Source organism: Ovis canadensis, chromosome 6, assembly GCF_042477335.2.
Source record: "Ovis canadensis isolate MfBH-ARS-UI-01 breed Bighorn chromosome 6, ARS-UI_OviCan_v2, whole genome shotgun sequence".
Taxonomy (NCBI): domain Eukaryota; kingdom Metazoa; phylum Chordata; class Mammalia; order Artiodactyla; family Bovidae; genus Ovis; species Ovis canadensis.
Genome location: NC_091250.1, coordinates 52,288,668 through 52,310,898, shown reverse-complemented (window position 1 = coordinate 52,310,898; position 22,231 = coordinate 52,288,668). Strand labels below are relative to the sequence as shown.

General features: G+C 37.2%; 1 protein-coding gene across 14 annotated transcripts in view; it reads right to left on the bottom strand.

Annotated features, from left to right (window-relative positions):
* FAM13A (family with sequence similarity 13 member A) overlaps positions 1-22,231 on the bottom strand; it is a 337,328-nt gene that overhangs the window by 49,958 nt on the left and 265,139 nt on the right. For 6 of the 14 annotated variants that reach the window (XM_069593719.1, XM_069593713.1, XM_069593715.1 and 3 more), the window contains 3 exons: positions 15,025-15,069; positions 11,899-12,075; positions 5,593-5,779 (listed from right to left, as the gene is read on the bottom strand). In XM_069593719.1, the coding sequence (XP_069449820.1) occupies positions 5,593-5,779; positions 11,899-12,075; positions 15,025-15,069 (409 nt within the window). The remainder of the gene's footprint in view (positions 1-5,592; positions 5,780-11,898; positions 12,076-15,024; positions 15,070-22,231) is intronic. The other 8 variants (XM_069593720.1, XM_069593711.1, XM_069593716.1 and 5 more) reach the window with 2 other exon arrangements.

Genomic DNA, 22,231 nt, shown 5'->3' with positions numbered 1-22,231 from the left:
AGGAAAGAACCGGAAATGTCTGCAGACTGTTTAAAATTTTTTATGGCAAAACGAAGGGCAAAGACTGACCCTCAGAACAAGAGGGAGCAGAAAGAACTTATATCGGTACTGTTTTCAGTTTTTCCTATATTTAGCACATTTCATTGCACTTAAATCTCACAAAAAAACACAAAGAGAGATAAATACTCCCATGTTACAGAGAAACTGCTCACTTGCCATAGCTGTTAAGTGATAAAGTTAGAACTGAAATTCAGGCGTGAGTGTAAGATCTAAGCTGCTTCCTTGATCCCTGCCTATGATTTCAGAGGGTGTATGTGAGATTAAATAGATGCTGTTTATGAATAAAAGGGCTACTAGACTATGTTTTTTAAAATATATAAAATGTAAATCTTATTAAGGCATTAGTATAATCACATAAAGAATATTTGAAAAATAGTCTTTGGACGGAGTAAAAATTGTCCCTAATACTTCCACCATCACCACCACCGGCACAATACTATTGTTCAGTCATTTTAGGTATATTTCCTTTGTGTGTTTTTCTAGGAACATATTTATATACATATATTCACACATAAATGCATGCACTATATATACTGCTTCTTTATATACCTCCTTTTGAGGGAGAGTATCATGAAACCCGAGCCCCACCACTTATTTGTGACCTTGGACAGCTGTTTATCGCCTGTACTTCATTTTCCTCATGTTCAAATGAGAATATTAATAATAATAATTACTACTTTATGGGTTATTGGGAGGATTAAAATTGATAATATATGCAAAGCACTTAAAATAAAGCACTTAAAATACACTTTGCCAAACATTTTTCACTTTATTACACAGTCTTCAGAACCATAATTTTTGTTTGACGCATAATATCTTATTGAATTGACATACAAGTTTGAATTGACATAAAAGACTTATCTGGTCTCCTACTTTTGAACATTTAAGTTGCTTCTAATTCTCCATGAGTACAGACAACCATGTGGTGAGCAAATCAGTACTTCTGGTCCTTTTCATACGTACAATGCTGTCTCCAGAGCAGAATAGCAGAGGTAGGATTATTAGATAAAATGCCTGAATTATGGCTTTTGATTCAAACTGTTAAATTGTGCCCTAGAAAGAATGTTTTTGAGATAGAGGCATTTTCTAGGCCAACAGAAATGAGCTAGTGGTGAGGGAGCAATGAAAAGGGCGTGAGTGAGTGAGTGAGTGAGCGAGTGAGTGAGTGAGCGAGCACGTGTATGTTTGCACATGTACAAGAGGTGGAGAGATGGATGCAGAAAACATAATTTTCAAGGATACTTAATCTCAGATTTCAGAAAAACGTTTATCATTTGAGTGGGTAAGAAAATGGGTAGAGATCTAGAGAAATTCTGAAGCAGGAAAGAGGGAAATCACTGAAATACGAGCTTGCTGTCTTAGCTGTTCAAAGACAAATTAGGGCACAAGCTTTCCATCAGAGAGGCTCAAGAGCACGGATGTGAGCTGGTGGTGTAAGAAGACAGCAGAAGGCTCTGACCACAGCAATCACTAGAGATGCTCAATGCCACTCACCACCACTAGTTTCTGGGTGCGGAACTATTTGCAGTCTCTTGGTCTCTACTGCTTGTGGCAGTTCAAAAGGGCAAAGGACAAGGCAAAGCACACAGACAGTTTCCACTCTAGAGATTCTTAATCTGCAAGATGCTCTTTTTAGGTCTCTTTGGCTGTGTTATAGGCTGGCGAGATCACTGTAAAATTACCACTCAAAGTCTTCAGTTCCTCTCCTCTCATTTTCTCTGGAAAATGCTTTGCTCCCATATCTCCATCAAAACTGCTCTTACTGAGTGATCTCCAGCTTGCTAATCCCAATGGCTAGACTCTCACTGTTCTACTTGGTTAACCATCTGACCTACTTTCCAGCTAGAGATACCTGGTTCACTTGGCTTCCAAAACATCAAACACACCCCATTTTCTCCTTTTTTGCTGTTGTCTCCTTCTTAAGTCTCCTCTACTGGTACCCTGTTATCTCCCCATCCTCTACACGTTCATAGGACTCAGGGCTCACGGTCCCTGAGGTCACTTCCCCTTGTCTGTTCAAACTCACACCCTTAATTACTTCATCTAGTATACCGACTTAAAATACTCTGGGTTCATTCCTTGGTCAGGGAACTAGATCCCACATGCCACAACTAAAAGTTCAAACGATGCAATGAAGATCAAAGATCTTGCATGCCGCAACTAAGACAGAGAATAGCCAAATAAACAAACTCAAAAAACATGTCCAACATTGAACCATGATACTATCTCCCAAACTTCTCTCTTCTCCATCTCAGTAAATTGGTGTCACAAACCTTCTAGTTGCTCAGGCCAAAAACCTTGGCGTTATCTTTCATACTACACAGGTAATATCAGGAAATCTTGTCAACTCTATGTTCAAAATATATCCAGAAAGCATCTATTACCTCATGATGACTGCAATACAGTACCCTAGTGAACAAGTCAAGTCACTCAGTCGTGTCCGACTCTTTGTGACCCCGTGGACTGTAGCCCACCAGGCTCCTCTGTCCATGGGATTCTCTAGGCAAGAATACTGGAGTGGGTTGCCATTTCCTTCTCCAGGGGATCTTCCTGACCCAGGGATCAAACCCAGGTCTCCTGCATTGCAGGCAGACGCTTTAACCTCTGAGCCACCAGGGAAGCCCAAGGAGGACATTTTAGTCAATGTGAACAATGTCCCCTACAGCAGCGTCCTGTGCATCCCGCAAGGCAATATGCGCAGGCTTGAGGATCACCTTAGTTCACGCCATCATTAGTGCACACCTACTGCATGATTATTGCAATAGTTTCCTAACTGGTTTCTCTGCTTCTGCCCTTGGCTGCGTCCTGTCTGTTCTCAACACAGTGGTCAAACCAAATTTCAGTAAGTCACATCACCGCTCTGCCTAGAACCCTTACATGGATTCTCATCTCACCCAGATTAAAGGCAGAGTTTTTACAATGTTCTATGAGGCCCTACTTAATTTGTTCTTTCCTCACCTTCCATTATCTTTTTCACTGTCCTCATTCTCTTCTAACCATAATGGTATCTTTGCAGTTTCTTGAACATGTCATATAAGTGATTTTCTTGGCGTCTCTAAACCTGCTGTGATAGTACGGTTTGTTTCCTTACTTCCTCTAGATCTTTACACTCAAATATCAAATTCTTCCATGCCACAAGAATCTCTAAAAACTCTATTTAAAACTGCAACCCCTGCCCATTTATAATTTCTAGCCTCATTTTTTGCCTTATTTTTCTTACTAATAGTTATCACTATGTAATATATTTTATGGTTTACTTTTTTGTCTTGATTTTGTCTGTTTCCCCCACTAGAATGTAAGCTCCATGAAGGCAGTGATTTTTGCCTGTTTGTCTCACAGATGTATCCCCAGATTCTGAAATATTTCCTGGCACAGAGAAGGTATACTATTCCATATGTTTTCCAGAAACAAAAGTTTAGTCAGTGTATAAAGAACTTGAAAAGGAATAAGAGAAGGCTTTGGAGGAGAGAGGGGGAAAGTAAAAATAGAAGTTTAGAAGTAAGTAGGAAGTTAAGAAGCACAAGTTCACTTTCAGGGTGTGGTCTAAACAGCAGTCACTGTCATGTTCCCTGGCTATTTGCTTTGTGGTTACCTGCAAAGATGAGATTTAACATTAATGGAATATGAGAGTCAGGAAATATCTCTGAGGATACCCTCACTTCATAGATGAGAAAGTTTTGCTTCTGTCTGAGTTGTGTTGGCAGTGCTTTAAATTATTCATTGCAACAGAGACACGTTCCACTTAGCTCACTTATGTTAACATGTGACCTGCACAATCCTGGAATGTGGAAACTGGCAGCTAAGGTGGGGACAAATCCTTTCACAGAAAAAAAAAAAAACCCCAAACAGAATGGAACTAAGCTCTCTCATCCAAATGTTTTTTAAGTATCAACTATGTCCACAGTTTTAGCAATCACACGTGTATTCTAAGGAGTAACTATACTTTTCCAGTTTCATTAGCTACTACCACTTAGCTAATTTAAGATACTATTCCTGGTGGAAAAAACATTGATGAAAACAAATCATGGGCCAAATAAAGAGCTAACGGAGTTAGTATCATTTAGTTTATTAAAAATTTTACTTTTCCTTCAAATAAGAATTAAGCTAGTGTTAAAAACCATTTAATGTATAATGGTTCCAAAGCTTGCATGCATGCTAAGTCGCTTGAGTCATGTCCAACTCTTTGCGATATCATGGACTATAGTCCACCAGGATCCTCTATCCACGGGATTCTCCAGGTGAGAATACTGGAGTGGGCTACCACAGCCTCCTCTTGGGGGTCTTCGAGACCCAGGGATCAAACCTGTGTCTCTTATGTCTCCGGCACTGGCAGATGGGATCTTTACCACTAGTACCACCTGGGAAGCTGTATTTGTAGAATGGTGTCAGACACCAGTCTGAGGTGGGTGGCTGTGTTTACTCTAGTTGATCAGTTTGCTTCCAGAAACAGGGCATCAAGACATCTGAGGGGCATAGAGTAAACATGCTTTCCCCAGAGTTGCATTTATGCATATTTTCTTTAAGGAATTAAACTGGGAATCTTCTCTGAGCACAGGCAGAAACTGACAATGGGAAAATAGGTGGCCCATGAGTTTTGTTAAATTTATAGAAAACCCAGCATGGAGGTAAAAACTGCTGAGATAAACCAGACAGAGGCTTTAAAACACTGTGAGAGAATGGCTATTACCTATCTTTATTAGGGACTCCAGTTCATGTTATAAAATTCAACTTCAGTTTTTTTGGGGGGATTAAATTTCTGAAAGCTAAAGGAAATCAGAAGACAGATTTTGGTTCTCACTTTTCAAAGAAACTGAACATACACAATAAAGGATGATGTATATTTATAGATATATAAATATAAATATATAAATATAAACTGGATTTATATTGAGTTATTGACTAAACTCACTTGTATAACTTATATATCAAATTCATGAACCAGCATTTAGGTCTGAGGTAACTGTTTAGGAGACTAATTTGCTTCTGATTAATATAGGGGGAAAAAACTATGGAGTATATCTTTGAAATTAAATTTCTGAACACAAAGGGATTTCTGAACACAAAGGGATTTCTGAACACAAAGACAGTTGATCCTATTTCCATATGTATTTTTCTTTTACCTCACTTTAAACTCATTAATTTTTTATATTCATATAGATAAGAACAGATAAAATGGAGGAAAATAAGGAAAAATGATATGATTTGATAATTTTATTCTAAAAATAAAGTTTAAAAATGCTCAAAAGAATGAGACAAAAGTCAGACCAATTTCAATAACATAGAAATCAAAGTTTGTGCTGCTTCTGCTTCCTTTGGCAAAATACAGTGTTTCGTAACTTGATTTTTATAGTTATTAAAAAGAAATAAAAGTGTGTATACTTAGTACCTCTAAGGTCTCTTTCAGAACTCATGTCCTATAATTCTGTGAAACTCGAGCTTGACATTAATTTTTATTTTTTACAAAGCATGGAAAAGAGATGTGGTATTTCCTAACTGGCTACAAGTAAAAATTTTATAGAATCATGCACTTACCACAAGACCATCTTGATTTTCATTGAGCTCAGAAAGTTTGGAACTGGATTTCTGACGTTTAGGTTTACCCCTTTCTCCAATATAACCAGAAGTATTTTCATATAATTTTTCCACTTCACAAGCATTCAACATACATTCATCAAGACTGCTGAAGCCAGAAGGAATATTTTCTTTGTTGAGAAGTCCCCTTGAATTGAAAAAAAAAATAGCTTCATTTTACTTTAAAAGGCAAAAAGGACGTTTTAATGACAATGCGTCATGCAGAAAGAAGAGTGTCTAGAAATTCCATGTTTCATCTTTTATAAAAATCTGAGCACAGTGCTACTCCTGAGACTACTTGGTGCCAAATGTATCAGATTAAAAGAGAAATTATTCCTAAAGGCAAACTGGCGAGGGCTGTGTTTCTGCCAATGAAAAGCTTTTGTATCTGTACCGAAAGTAATCTGTATTCAAAACCAGGGGAATTGTGCAAACTTGCAAAGACATTTTCCATTATTCATAGGTTTTATACACATACATACATACACATACATGGATCTTATAAATTAATATAATATATTAAGAAAAATCTGAAAAGGAAATACATCTTTTTCTCCAGAATGGGACACTGATTTTCTCCAATTGAGAAAGACATTTTATGATGATATAAATGCATTAATACCTAAATCTGACTATATTAGATGATCCTGGTAAAAATGATATAACAAGAACTATGGAATACAAAGAAAGCATTTCAACTGAAATATAGATTTGCTACTTCCCAGTACCAGTTTCTGAATGTAAGCTTATAACTAGAGTTCCTTCATGACTTAGTTTTAGAAGTTTTAATTACAGAATTTAATTCATTTAATGCTCTTGAAATGCTTCCCTTAAGCATTTTAACATTCTCTTTTAAGAGGTTTTTCACAAAATTAAAGTACTTGGCGAAATGTTTGTCTTTTACTACATCACAGAACAAATTAAACCATCAGTGCAGCACCATTTCGGAGAAGGCGATGGCACCCTAAGTACTCTTGCCTGGAAAATCCCATGGGTGGAGGGAGCCTGGTAGGCTGCAGTCCATGGGGTCGCAAAGAGTTGGACACAACTGAGCGACTTCACTTTCACTTTTCACTTTCATGCATTGGAGAAGGAAATGGCCTGGAGAATCCCAGGGACGGCGAAGCCTGGTGGGCTGCCGTCTATGAGGTCGCACAGAGTCGGACACGACTGAAGCAACTTAGCAGCAGCAGCAGCACCATTTGGTCAGGTACAAGCGAATGAGACTTACTCTCTGTCATGGTGTGACCTTAAAGGTACTTCCCTGCAACTAGAGATTACCATACTAAATGAAGTTAAGTCAGAAGAGAAAGACAGATACCACGTGGTATCACTTCCGTGTGGAATCTACAATATAGCAGAAATGAACCTAACTACAAAACAGGAAGAGAATCACGGACGTAGAAGACAGATTGGTGGTTGCCAAGGGGATGGGAGGGAGGGGTGGAGTGGGAGTTAGGGGCTGGCAGACGCAAACTGTCGCATATACAATGGATAAACAACAAGGTCCCACTGTATAGCACTGGCAACTACATTCGATACCCTGGGATAAAGCATAACGGAAAAGAATATAAAAGCGAATGTATATATGTGTGTAACCGAATGACTTTGCTGTACAGCAGAAATACACTGTAAATCAACTATAATTCAATTTTAAAAACATATAAAGATAACTCCTAACCACCTAAAACTGTATTTGAAATAAGTGAGCTCCAAAGCGTAAAAATAAATGAACATATTTTACTATCAATCATATCCCCAAATGAAACAGAGTAAATTAAATATTTATTCTGCAATTTAAATTCATATCCTGTCTTAGGCTATCATGGAGGCAAAATTATGAATTAAATATTGTCATAATATTTTCACCATTACACTATCTTGGTGATTGTTAATACTCCATATTTAATCTAGCCTTATTTTATACCTTTAATGTACAAATACATACATTTAGTAAAATTATATAAAAGATGTATGTTACATTTATAAGAAAAATTCCAAGTATAAAATAAATGAACACATGAGGAAAAGGTGCTAGGGATTAACATGCAGGGACATATAGAAACACTCTCAAATCTCTCTCAAATTCACAATGAGTTTACTGTAATATTTATAATATTTAACTATGTCTCTTTCTTTGTTTTTGTATTTTCTTAATTCCAGGGGTATAATTCCAATTATAATTTTTTAATGGAGGAATTTTTAGGTTTGAAGCTGTGGGAGTTGGCGATGGACAGGGAAGCCTGGCGTGCTGCAGTCCATGGGGTCACAAAGAGTCAGACACAACTGAGGTACTGAACTGAACTGAAGGACTAAACTGTGTCCCCCCACCTCTCCAGTTCATATGAGGAAGCCCTACCTGCCAGTGTGACAGGGCCTCTGAGGAGGTAATTAAGGTTGCATGAGGTCATGACGGTGGGGACTTAATCCAAGAGCACAGGCATCCTTATAAGAGGCAGACACCGGAGAGCACAGAGGAAAGGCCGTGTGAGGACACGCACCGAGCAGGCACCGTCAGCGAGGCAGCGAGGCCTCAACAAGCACCCACCCCGTCAGCACCTTGATCTCGGACTTCGACCTCTCTGAACCGTGAGAAAATGCACTCCTGTTGTTTAAGTCTGTGGTACTTTGTTATGGCAGCTTGGGCAGATTAATACAAAAGCTAAAAATTATTTTTAGAAACTAAAGGACCAAGTTTATTTTCTAATCTTTTTGAATAGTGAATGAATGACTGGAATAAATCCTGTTCAAATAAATATTCCCAAATCTAGTTGAGCAGTTGTGCTTAGGTGGAAATCCTGCTGTCCTCAAAGGATGCTCTTTGCTCTTGTGTGAGTCGGTCCCTGCGCAACCCTGAGGAGCACAGGAGCACGATCCTTCCAGTAATATCCCGACTCTCACAGCTGCCGTCACCGCAATTTAATCTGAACTTAGATCCTGGCGGCCTCTCATTCTCACTCTCCACATCTCAGGTTTGCTTTTTTCAGAGTTTCCTCCTTCCCCTACATGCATGTAATGTTCTGGCAATACTAAACTTTTTAATATTCTAAGATAGCACAATTTTTAGTTTGCAGTAGGAATTTAACATATTTATATAATAAAATGGGTATAATTTTTTAGTTCATTGTATTTTAGAAAATCGAAATCATTTTCAATAGCCATGCTTTACTTTTTAAAAAATATTTATTACAAAACTTTCAAACATAGAAAAATACAGGGACTATCACCATGAACTTCCTTATATCCACCACCAAGATTCAATGATATTTTCATGCTCCTGGTAGATGGCCAATTTTTAAATGAGAATTAAATTGAGCTCTCTCACATAATGAATATATTCCTTAAACTTTTACATTTTTAGTGTAATAAATAATAATATAAGCCTGATCATGTTTCCTTATAAACTGAGACAAATAAGAAATCATGTACATTAAAGTATTTCTAGTCTGTCTTCTGCATTGCTTATTTTAAAAAATGTCATAATGGTATTAGTACAGACTTTATTGACTCTCCAACCTCACCCTGAAACATGGGGATATTTTTCTAAATGGTTGCAGGCAAAATAACATATCATGGATTTTTCAATAGAAGATAGTGAAGTGTAGCTTTAATTCTTCCTAATTTTTTAAGCAAAACTTGACAGAAATCTTAGATAACAGATCAATTATGCATAGGTGAACACTGAGAAAAACATAGTTGCTATAGGTTATAGTAGCGACTCTTAACATTTTCAGGTCTGACACCATTTAAGCGCATCTCTTGGGACATACTGAAGAGGCCCCTGGGTGGGGGCAAAAGCAGCAGAGCTAGAGCTCTGAGAGGTAGGGCCTTGTTCCCCAAAGCTGTGGGGAGCTCGAGCAGCCACTCAGTACTGGCCGAAAGCTAAAGGAGAAGGCCTCTCAAGACATGATGGTGACAGGGTGACAGGTTAGGAGGGGCCTTGTGACCAGGAGGGTGAGGCTAACAAGGAGCATGGAAAGGGGCCTTCTGATCGCCCAGACCACATACCAAGGAAATGAATCAGGTGAGACTGTAAGTTTCTCCTGCCATAAACAGTCTGCACGTCAAGATTCTCTCACTCAACACAGTTGACCATGATGAGTGAGAAGGATGAGCAATAAAGGAACTCCAGAGGAGGAAAAAGCTAGAGCTTCATGGACACCTCTTCAGATTGTCAGGGGAAGCACACTGACTGAAGCCGCCCACCCTGGCCAGGCACCATAGTAACTATTTGCATGAGCTGTTTTATGACAGGAGGTCCTGGTAAGGAACACAGAACTAATAAGCCACCACCAACCAGAAGAGTTCAGGAAAGGTCAAAAGGAGATACCACATGTCCGACCACCTCCCAGAATCCTTCTCTCTGGCATCTATCTTGGCTGAACAAGGCTTGCACCACCAGGAAGGACTCTGGGTCAGAATGATTGGCTAAAGACAACCCGGAAACTAATCCCATTACCATAAAACCCAAGACGGTGAGCCGAGCCACATGGCGGAGCTGCTCTCCTGGGTTCCCTTACCCTACTGCTCTCTACCCAGGTGCCCTTTTCCAATAAAGTCTCTTGCTTTGTCAGCACATGTGGCTCCTCAGACAATTCATTTCTGAGTGTTAGACAAGAGCCTGGTTTCGGGCTCTGGAAGGGGTCCCCCTTCCTGCAACAAGATGGTTAGTTAGTCTCTGCCATTTTCCATCTCCTTTTGTTCCCTTGATCTTGATAGAGGAGAACAATCAAGGTAACTTCTACGGAAACATCCTCAGATGTGGGAAACTGTGTTTAAATTCTGCACGAGTGGTTATGCTCTATTTCATATTTCTCTTCCTATCTAGTACCCTGTTCACTTTTGACTTTACCCCTGCTATGGTCCTCCCTGGTCCACCCAATGCACCTACTGTCACCGGGACTATCGCCCAGCTTTGTGCTAACATGCTCTTCTCTGTCCCAACAACAAGAGTGGAAAGCATGATGTCGTGACACACTAAGGATTTTAAAAACGCAGAGCTGTTGCATATAGTGTGGCAAAAAATAAAGCAGAGACTAAGATCAGTGTTAAATGAATAACTGGTGCTTGCTGAATAACACAATATAGGCAGTATACAAACTAATTATATTCTTAAACATTTTCTATAAAGCTTACTCAGTAACTAATTTTAAATGTAAATATGTCCTATATTATAATTTTCCTATTTTTTAAAAGGAAATGTTATAGCACCCCCTCCTACCCACCAGCTCCAAAACAAATGTTTTCAAAAAAGTGTTGCTTATTGTCACATGAAAAGTCAGTGGGTTATATAACCGATACTTTATTTTTAAAATTATATTTGCTAAAATAGCTCTTAAATATCTCAATAATGTGCATGTGTAGCATGGAATTTACTTGTACTATTTATATCTTTCTGTAAGCAAAGATAAGTTTCTTTTTCCCCATAAACATTTTGACATAGATTATGAGTCTGGGTGAAAAAGAATGTTGGGAACTAGGGTTTGGTTTAGCCTTTGACATTTAATAAGAAGTACAAAATAACTTTATAGAGACTAAATGATACAGTAGGCAAAACTTTCAGGAAAAATATGAGAATATAGTCTATTATATATAAATTTATTTTCTTTAATTTAAACCATGATTATTCAATAACACAAATGGTAATTATTCATTTGTATTTTATCAAATCTTTTAATGGAGAAAAGAGTTTATTGTAATACTCTTCTTGAAATTCATGCTAACAGAATGCTTTAAAATGAGCCATTGTAATAATAAAGAACTCAAGCATTTCCTCTTTTGTTAGACTTGAGCTCAGCCTTTCTTATACGAAAACATAATCATCTGTCAGAGCATTCCAGGGATGTTCTGGTATTTAATCAGGTCAATATAAGTAGGGGAATCTGCTGGCTCATAAGAAAATCTAACAGCAAGCTGAATGTTGTCTAACAAAGGAAAAAACCACCTCTAGACAGGCAGCTGGCAATTTTCTCCTCCAATGGTGCAGGATCCTTCTAAATAAGATACGGACAAGAAAACCATGAAATGTATTAAACCAGAGGTAGCTTCCCATCACATACGAAACATCCAGATGAAAATGAAATATTTATTCAATCACGTGTGAATTTCCAAATGTTAACTAAGCTTAGAAAGGTCAAAATGAAAACTTTTAAAGTTTTAATGTGAATACTGAAATGAGAGTGCTATAACAATCATGAATTCGGACATGTATCGTATATTTTTAAAGGAAGAGAGCAAATGCAAACAAGAGTATCAATGCCAACTCACACATCTCTGCTGTGTCGAATTTCATCCTGCTCCTTAGCCTGGCGTCGTCGCTGTTTGGTGGATGTGGAGGAAGATGATGATGCCCCAGATTCTGAGTCCTCTGAACTTTGGCCTCCAGAGCTATTAACATCAAAAAGATGTTGTTCTACAGCTGACCGGATGGTTCTTTCTAAGAGCCTGGTTAAAAAAAAAAATCAATAACTGTGTTTAAAAATATGGTCCCATACATAGAGAACAGACTGGCAGCTGCCAAGTGGGGAGGAGGTTGGGGGAGGGATGGACTGGGAGATTGGGGTTAACAGATACAAGCTTTAAAATGCAGAATGGATAAACAACAAGGTCCTACTGTATAGCACAGAGGACTATATTCAGAATCCTATGATAAACCATAGTGGAAAAGAATATTTAAATGAATCACTTTCCTGAATGAATCACTTTCCTGTACAATCATAAATTAACACAACATTGTAAATCAACTATTCTTCAATAAAAAGTCCCCATAATATTGGAAATATCAGCATTTCCAATGGAATATCTACTACCACTTCATGAGCAAAGACAGTATGAGGAATTAATCCTCCAATATTTGCACTGTGAATGAGAAACGAAACTAAATGGAACATATTCCACCAATCAGATAATTGTGTTTCCCATCTTTGTGGGTCCAGAATTACTGAAATGCTCACAGCAGATCCAGCAACAATTATAGGAGGCATTCAGGAAATAAGGATCATTTAATACAAGGCAGAATGAGGAAAGATTTTTTTTTCCTCAAAGAATAATAATGAACCTATTCTTACAAAGGCAAGTATCTTCCAGATTTCATACCGGTTCTGCAGGGGAAGACAGTATGACTTACAAAGCAAATTGGCACAAATAATTTTATGATTCCTACTATCTGAATCTCTTGAAGATAAAATTACATAGAAAATAATGCTATTAAAAAAGAACAACTCACCAGAGCAATTACTCTTAATAACAGAAGGGGAAAACTTTCTGAATCTCTATTCAGTTAAATTGTGATATAAATGATTGAAACTGTATTCATACAAACATCCCAATATGATTGAAAATGTATTCATGCAAACATCCCAATATATACTACTGAAGAGAGAAGGACAGATTTATTTTATTCAGAAAACAGGTAAGCACAGGGGCTGACAAAAGTGATAATGAGACAGATAAGGTATCTTTTTTAAAGCTATATAGTCTTGCAATGTGTCTAAACTCTTATCACTTCATTATTTAATTCTGAATAAGAAGGCATGAAGAATTCTAAACGGACAGTCCTCAAAGCGTGGTTTCCTTCACTTGAAAAAAGAATCACATCTAAACTCAACAAATTATTGAGTTGGACTTGTTGCCATCACTAATTTGCTTCCTTTTCTGTGTCCATTAAATATGCGTACAGTTTTTGTATATACACCTCAACGAAACTGTTAAAATAAAAAAATATAATTTTAAATGGTCAGACTGAGAAATACATTTAGTTAAATAAAATGAGTTTTGAAAATTTAACAGTTTAAGAACTTTTAGATTTTCCAAAGGTAGTTTTATAATAGACTTATAGTAATTTCATTAAAACTATTTTAAGACAATGAGCAAGTGTAGTCTGACTTGGGCGTAAGAACTTTAATATCTTGAACTCCATATCCCAACAATTTGACATGACCTAATAGTGGTACCTAGGGATCTAAATAAATTAATATATACACACATACCAAGCCCACACCTTTTCCAACACTATACAAGTCACGTAAGAAGTAAAAGTTGTTACGAAACAAACAGGCAAGAACACGTCTGTCTTGGCATAACTCTAGAATCTCTTTAAAATTCATAAAGATAAGAGAGATCAAATCTGCCCTCTGATTGCTCCCTTGTCTAATGAGGAGAAAAAAATCCCAGGCAAGAACACTGGAGTGGATAACCACTCCCTTCTCCAGGGGATCTTCCCATCCCTGGGATCAAACCCCGGTCTCCTGCACTGCAGGCAGATTCTTTACCATCTGAGCCACTGGGGAAGCCCTATTAGATCCAAATGTATGCTAATTAGTGCTTCTTCTAATTCTTTTCTCTTCCTCCTTATCATACCACCTGATATCACACCACTCCTCTTTCCCCTGATCTTTGCTGATGAAGATGCTCCAAACGGCCCACCCAGGCCCCAGCAGTGTCATATGGCTGAGGCACAGTGAACAGTGTGGCCAGAGTAGTAGGTGGGGGTAGATAACTGGAATTCTGATTTTCGTGACTAGTGGAATTAAAGTGGAATTAGGCACCCCACTCCAGTACTCTTGCCTGGAAAATCCCATGGACGGAGGAGCCTGGTAGGCTGCGGTCCATGGGGTAGCGAAGAGTTGGACATGACTGAGCGACTTCCCTTTCACTTTTCACTTTCATGCATTGGAGAAGGAAATGGCAACCCACTCCAGTGTTCTTGCCTGGAAAATCCCAGGGACGGGGGAGCCTGGTGGGCTGCTGTCTATGGGGTCACACAGAGTCGGACACGACTGAAGCGACTTAGCAGCAGCAGCAGCAGCAGTAGAAGCAGTAGAATTAAAAGGAAAAAGACATGCAATGGATATAATTATTAATAGCAGAGTACTGCCACTGCCCAGAGGGAAAAGGACTTGTTGCCATCACTAACTTCCTTCCTCTTCTGTGTTCTATCAGCCTGGGAAGTCCCCAACACAGTGCCCAAGGCTTATTTAACCTCAGACACCTAACACTATGCTTAGTGTATTGCAGGTGGTCAATAAATGGAGGCTGATTAAAACAAATGAAGGAAGAAGTAAAATATATGTTCATACCTTCACCTTTAGTGGCAAGACACTTCTTAAATCACAAAGACTGCTTTGCACATATTAACTGACTAACATTATTTTGACTGAAATAAACAGAAAATCTCAGATGTTCACATGGCCAAGCTCTCTCCAGTCCCACGCCCACACAGAAACTCAAATAGGAACATTTCTTATTTAGTCTTTTCCTCTGGGTAGTCAAAAAATCATCACTGGTTATGTACTGTATTAATCTTCCAATGCAGCACACCATTAGAATAGCTTTTTTTTTTTTACTGCTTAGTAAGTGAAAGGAGGGGAAAAAAGCCCAAGCTGGACCACTTACTCTCCAGTTGTTGACACACTGCTGACTTGGGATACGTGGGCACTGCTGAAAAAGAAGCAAAAGAAAGGAAGTCAGATTAAGCAGAGGACCAGAGCCTGCGAACCAAACATATGAGGGGATCCTGGGCTGAAAGTATTAGCCAGGCCCTGAGCAGCCCTCATGTGACATTTTATCACCCACTGACAGATGCTGGTTTCTCCTGTCTTTAGATTAGAGATGGCCCTGGGTGGTTAGTTTCAGACAGCATTTTTTTCTCCATTTTAAGATGTCCACGACAGATAGTTTCAAAAGCGATCTCGGCAAAACCATCTCTACCTCTCAGACTACTGCCGTGGTCCTCAGTCCGGGGTCTTCCCACTTTCCTAAATGTTAATTGCGGCTGACTGCTTTTCTGTTTTTAGCTCCCCCAGCCCAAGTCCATCTCTCTTGCCCATTCCCTTCAGACCTACAGACAGGAGCATCTTCTTAAAACTGCTCTAAGCATTGGGCAGGGGTGGTGGGGGAGGCAGGGAACAGGGAACAAACACTGTTTTCTCCAGGACTCTACCTGAGCCACCTCTTCTGCCTAAGTTCCTCACGATGAAAAAACACCTGGAGTTCCATAACGTTTCATCTTAATGCCTAATTTATAGCCCTTCTATCGAGCATTTATAAACTTCCTCAATTTTCTCATTTTCTCCAAATCCTGAATTCTTTGAAAGTATTGAAAAGTAGTAAAAGAAAAAAAAAAGTCAATATAAACTGGAACAGTGAAATGCTAGAATACTGATTTGTACCTTAGCACAGTGAGGCTGGTGGCTGTTCTAACTGCACCAGAGGCAGTACTCTCTCACATTCTGCCCTGTAGTGCTTACTTGCGTTGTAAATCAAGATTCAAAGGTATCAGATTAAGAAAAAAAATCTTTTGTGCATGCCAAACTACCGTTTTGCCTAACAAATCTAATAGTGCTCCCACTTTCAATTTCCTCTTTGTAAAAGACACCTGCAGAGAATACAAAGTGCTAATAGCAAGATCAATATTCATGGCTGCCTTTCAATCGTTCCAGGCATTATTTATACTACAGGATTTTCAGCATATGAATGTGCTGCTTCTTCCATATACGTCTCATCTCTTTCCGTTTAGAATCTAAGGGACTCTATAACATTTCTCATTTTTTGTCATGACACTAAGTACCACCAGCAGCATACCCAATACAGCAGTCATTATCCTAGAGGTGATCAACAGACACTCACTCTTCAGCCTCAGAGAATCCCTTTAGCTAAAGCTGTAGCTCTTTGTCATGGCCACAGACCATAGCCAAATCCCAGAAAACCTGCACAAAAAATGCTATTGTGTAGTTATGAGAAACTTATGAGAAGAATCTTCATTAATAAATGAATGAATGAACAAACAAACATACCCTAATGATTACTGAGTGCTCACTATGTTTCAGACATTGTGCTAAGTATTGTTTACACCGCTTTTCTCATTTACTGTTTACAATAACCCCATGAAGGAGGTAGGTACAGTTGTTTTCTTTTCCCTGTTTTCAAATGAAGAGGTTAGAGAGGTTAAGTAACTCACTCACAGTCACAGAGTCAAGAAGTAGATGAGCTGGAATTTGAACCAAAAGAGTTTTAGCTTAAGAGTCTAAGCTCCTAATCACTACACTAGATTTTTAATCCATCATTCACTAGAAGAAACACTCACTAGAGTCATCTTCGTATATGGAGGCATGGACTTAGGTATTTAAACTTTGCTTTTAATTACAACGATTTCTGTCTCACAATGTCTGCTATTCAGAGAGGTTTCCAGGTTACATAACCAATAATAAATCCTTTGCTGCTCTCTGTCCTCAGCTGGAACGGGCAGTCCTGACTTTTGATGCTTTGTGGCTCACCCTCTGTAAATTAAACACTGTATAATTTAGTCCTGTACTCCACTTCTCATGCAGTTACGCAACCTTGCTTTTGGGAGCAGTGGCCAGTGTGAATAATGACTCTGGGAGAACCTAGAGGAGGGGAAAGAACATAGATCTGCTAAGATACTAGAAACACAACAGACAATGTTAAGTGCAGTCAGCCCGTCAGCCAGCCACGCCGTCTCAGAAGGAAGATACATTTCCTCTCCTTCCTTCTGCACGCTTTTGATCTGATCTTCTTTTTGTTTATTTAAGCACACAATGGCATTTTTATATTCCTGTTTGGTGAGCAGGAAGGAGAAGATGAAAAATTGTGGGGAAGAAACAGAGAAGGGAATGACAACAATCGGGACCAGGTTCTGAGATTCGTAACTCTCTGAGTAGGTGCTTCTCAACGCTAATGTGCATCAGCATCACCTGGGACCCTGCTCACACACAGGTTCTGATTCAGTAAGTCTAGGTGGAGGGAAGGCGAAGCTGGGATTTTGCATTTTTAACAAATTCCCCAGTGATCGTGATGCTGTTGATTTGTGGAAGAAGACATTGATTAGCACGGTTCTAGATCCTTGCAACTAAAATTCATTACAACTTCAATGATCTAGATATCACAACCACAATTTTTTTTAATTAAAAAAAATTTTTTTATTGGAGGATAATTGCTTTATAGAATTTTGCTGTTTTCTGGCAAACCTCAACATGAATCAGCCATAGGTATACATACAGGCTTTTGAAACTCCCTCCCTATCTCACCCCACTAGGTTGATATAGCGCTCCTGTTTCAGTTTCCTGAGCCATACAGCAAATTCCCGTTGGTTATCTATTTTACACATGGTAATGTATTTTTAAACATTCTAAGTGCTTTAGATACGATTTGGAAAACTTACTCTGTTAATAAAAGGCCATACATCAAAATATTCCTCAGAGCTTAAAGAAAAATGACCAGAGCCATTTAAATTAGTTTTAAAGAGCCTTTCTCAGGATGCAAAATACATGAATAAATCAATAATGACTTAGTAATTAAATCATATTGATTTTTGCTAATACACTTCTCTTAGGTCAAATTTATAAAAATTTATATTTTTGTGTTTCTGTAATAGGCCTTTGGAATTTTTGATACTACTTAACGTGTCCATACTTCCAGGCTTTTTTAAAACAGAATTTTTCTAAAGAAAGTATTCTGAAAAGAGAATGTTTTCCACTGGGAATCAGAAAAGAGAGGTTCCGGTTGTAAATCTGTAGTTAATTAGTGGCAATCATAGTCAGATTATTGGTTAGCTTGGCTGCTTTTGGGATTGTTTCTTCATATAGAACATGAATGCCTTGGCTAGTGATCTCTGTGATTTTCTTCGAGCTATAAAAGTTAATAAGATGATCTCAATTCACAGTTTATTGCCCCAAAGTCTAAAACATTACAAAAGGTTATAACTGCATATTTAGTTTTATGACAGTGTCAGCCACAGTTAAGGTTTATCAGATTCCAAAATGGCTTTGGTCAGGTATCCAATCACGTCTACAGTTTCTGTGGGATATGCTTAACAAGTTATGAAGAGCAAGATTTCTAAGAATATTAATGTCAGAAATAGGGACTGCTTTCATTGTTATCATTGGCTCACGGAGGTAATTTTAAGACACTAATAAAAAGGCAATAAGCAAATAAGCTAAAGTGAAAGACTTCCATCTACATGCAGCTTTTTATCTCCTGCAGAGAGCTAAGAATAATGAATTTTCTTCAGAGCCCTTGACTGATTTGCTAAGAAAATCTTTTATTTATGCAATATAAATACGTGAATATGGAAGAGTTCACTTCCTAATGTTGATGAAGGAATTATTCAAAACTAAAAAAATAAGCACATGCGCAAATCCAGCATTATGGTCAATTTCATTACCAAGTCTACTTAAGTGATAATGCAAGTCAATGTTCTCCTGGTATGGTCATTCAAAACAGATAGTAAGTCTACTCTGAAATATATTCTATGACATAGTTAAATATATTTATTCTTTATTTCTATTAGCAAAACATTCTTGAGAAATGATTATACTCAGCAATATTAGTCTATAAAATTTACATGTGATTAGATGCACAGAACGCTTGTTGACAAGTGATTAGATCTCTTGACTTGAAATAAAGAAAACTTCCAAATCTACTGAAACCAGACATCTTGAATAAGCACGTGCTCTCTTTTTCTGTCTGTCCTTTAACTTCACCATGTTCTCTTTTCTAGGGTGTGTAAAATCCTGCCCATAAAATATTGTTTTAATGGGAACCATTAGGTCTAACAGAATTATCCTTTTCCTCTAGAAGATAATACTTATATTCTCTCAATTTTTTTTTTAATGAGTAAGAATTTAAAAGACAATTATGTGATGTCTGTTTCAACTTAAGGATGAAGATCCTGTAACTAGTCATCAAAATAAAATGAAACTTTTAATTTGCTTATTTAACAGAATACAGTATTTTTAGTATCATCTGAAAATACTAAAAGTTGATACACAGTATCAACATCATAAGATAATTACAGCATTATTTCCTTGTAACTGTATAATGGATTTCTAAATTATTTCCATGATTTTAATTCAATTTTCTACAGTGTCTTATATTAAAACAAATATACTCAATCCTCAATATTTATTCCCTTTGCTTTAACTTTTAGTTATGATTATCATATTCAGAAATTTAAAGGAGCATTTATAGATATTTAGATTTGACAAAAATCACATCACTATTTTGTGTTATAGGATTTTTTAAAAAGCCTCATTGAAAAAAATTATATACTGTGCATACAGTATAGAACATAAGCTGAAAAGATACTACTGAGTCACTGGATGTGACTCAGGAAAAGGAAAATATTTATCCTCACATATTTTTATGGAAACACACATAACCTATCCTGTAAATTTTAGGGCTGATTTGAAGGAAAAAATTCAATTCAAATTTTGACTCTCTATTAAGTATTTTCTAATATTAAACTGAGCCAATCAAAATGTCAAAATACCTTTTGTACAGCTTCTGCCAGGCCCTAATTATTGGAGTTTTCCATTTTATATATTTGGCATGTTTTGTATAAAAAGAAATTAAGAGTCTCTTCTTTTTTTAGTTTATAGACTAAGGTTTTTATAAAGCAAAATTAAGAAATGAAAAGAGAGGTCACTATATATTCTATACCCATTTACAGATGAGGAAATTGACATTCCAAGAGGTTCAGTACCTCACTCAACTTTACACAGCTCTGACTCCATCTCATGTAATGGGCTTCAGACATGTCCTTAATAAGAACATAATCCTTAGTCTCAAATAATGCTACTATTCACATAAATCTTTGACTACACATCTATTTATTTTCTTAGAGTTAAAACAGACTACTAAAAGTACTTTTTGGATTCGTGTGGCAATTTTCTTCTCAAGATTTATGCATTCCAGAAAACTTTTAATTTCATCTATGTTCACGTTTATTCACATAAAATGACATGAAGTATTCCACAATCTTTCAAAAACTACCATATCCCTCACAGCAAACTTTATTTCTGATTACTAGTATTGTTCAGTTTTCTTTTTTCCACGTTTACCAGAGGTTTTCTATTTCATTCTTTTCATTTTTATCTTTACTCTCAAAGAACAAGTTCCTGGATTCAAGTTTTAGTTCTGCTTTTTTTGTTTTCTTTTATTATTATTAAATCCTTTCAGGTTTCCAAGAGGTTGCGTTTCTTCCTTTTTATAACTTCTTATTCTGAAGGTGTAGCCGCTCATTTATTTTCAATCTTTTTAAGAAGGTACCTCTTAAAAAGAGCTTAGATCTCATTCCACAGATTTTAATATGTACATTTCCCCTTTTTTTTCCAAGCAGTTTGTACGTAAAATTTTTATTTCCTATTGGAAATTCTTCCTGCCTTTGGAGAGTTTTCATGGGTTGATTGGAAACTTTTTGTTATTAATTACACTGTGGTTAGAAGATATGGCTGCTAGTATTTCTACTTTTCAAGAATCTTTAGAGATAGCTGAGTAATTTCTTAGGAAGCAGCAGAAATGCCTAAGCCCTATTTGTAGGTTGCAAAGTTTAATGAATGTGATGCTCCTTTATTTTAAATCTTACTAATTTTATTGAATTCTCAGTGCTATGTTATAAATTTTGTTTGTTATAGACATATAGTGGTATGTATAAGTTTGATACTTCAAATGTGTTTGCATGTTTATCTCTGTTAAGAGTTTAAATTTATATGACTTACCACAATATTGTAAAGTAATTAAACTCCAATGAAAATAAATTAACTAAAAAAGTAAAAAAATTATATGATGACGCAGTTATTTTATACATACTTATTATTTATAACCTTTATATTTTTAGTATGAATTTTACCCAATAAAGTAAGTCTAGGTTTGTCTTATTTAATGGATTTGGCTTTAAACTCTAGTTGTTTTGATTGCTGTTTTCTTTCTATTCATATTTATCAAATAAATCCTATATTATTAATCTTCCTGCACTATTTTGTTTTAGGTATAACTCTTCTGAACAAAACATAGTTCAAGTAGTCATTTAAAAATAGCATTTTTAGCTATTATCAAAGCATTTAATATACTTACACAGTTGTAACTGAAATATTTGTTACAGCTTTGCATTTTGATTTCTGTTTTATAATTTTGGAGCTCTCTTTTCCTTTGATTTCTGTCTCTGCTCTTCTGAGGTGATTGGGGATATAGGAGCCCTACGCACAATTCTAGTTGTTGTCTCTCTTACCCACACATCTATAACTATCAAAACTGAAACAAAAACCCAACCAACAATCAACCAGAAAAGCCCCCTGCAACTCCTGACTCCTGCTTCTACTCTCTGAACTTCCATGCAAGAAATTGAGAATTTCATTACTGTCTTTGGTCCTTCACTAATGATTATAATCAGGTTTCTACTTCTTAATTAAAAAATATATTTTTTAGATTCACCTCACATTTAGCTAGGTATATAATAAATAATACAATGTTTTTTGTTTAGTCATGCCCAACTCTTTACAATCCCACGGACTGTATAGACTGCCAGGCTCCTCTGTCCATGGGATTTCCCAGACAAGAATACTGGAGTGGATTGCCATTCCCTTCTCCAGGGGATCTTCCCAAACCAGGAATTGAACCTGGGTCTCCTGCATTGCAGGCAGATTCTTTACCAGCTGAGCCACCAGGGAAGCCAGTAACTGGGTATATATTGACACTGATTTCCACTTCTATTAATAGAAGTATGCATACTTCTCACGGTTCGATCCCTGGGTCAGGAAGATCCTCTGGAGAAGTTAATGGCAACCATCTCCAATATTCTTGCCTG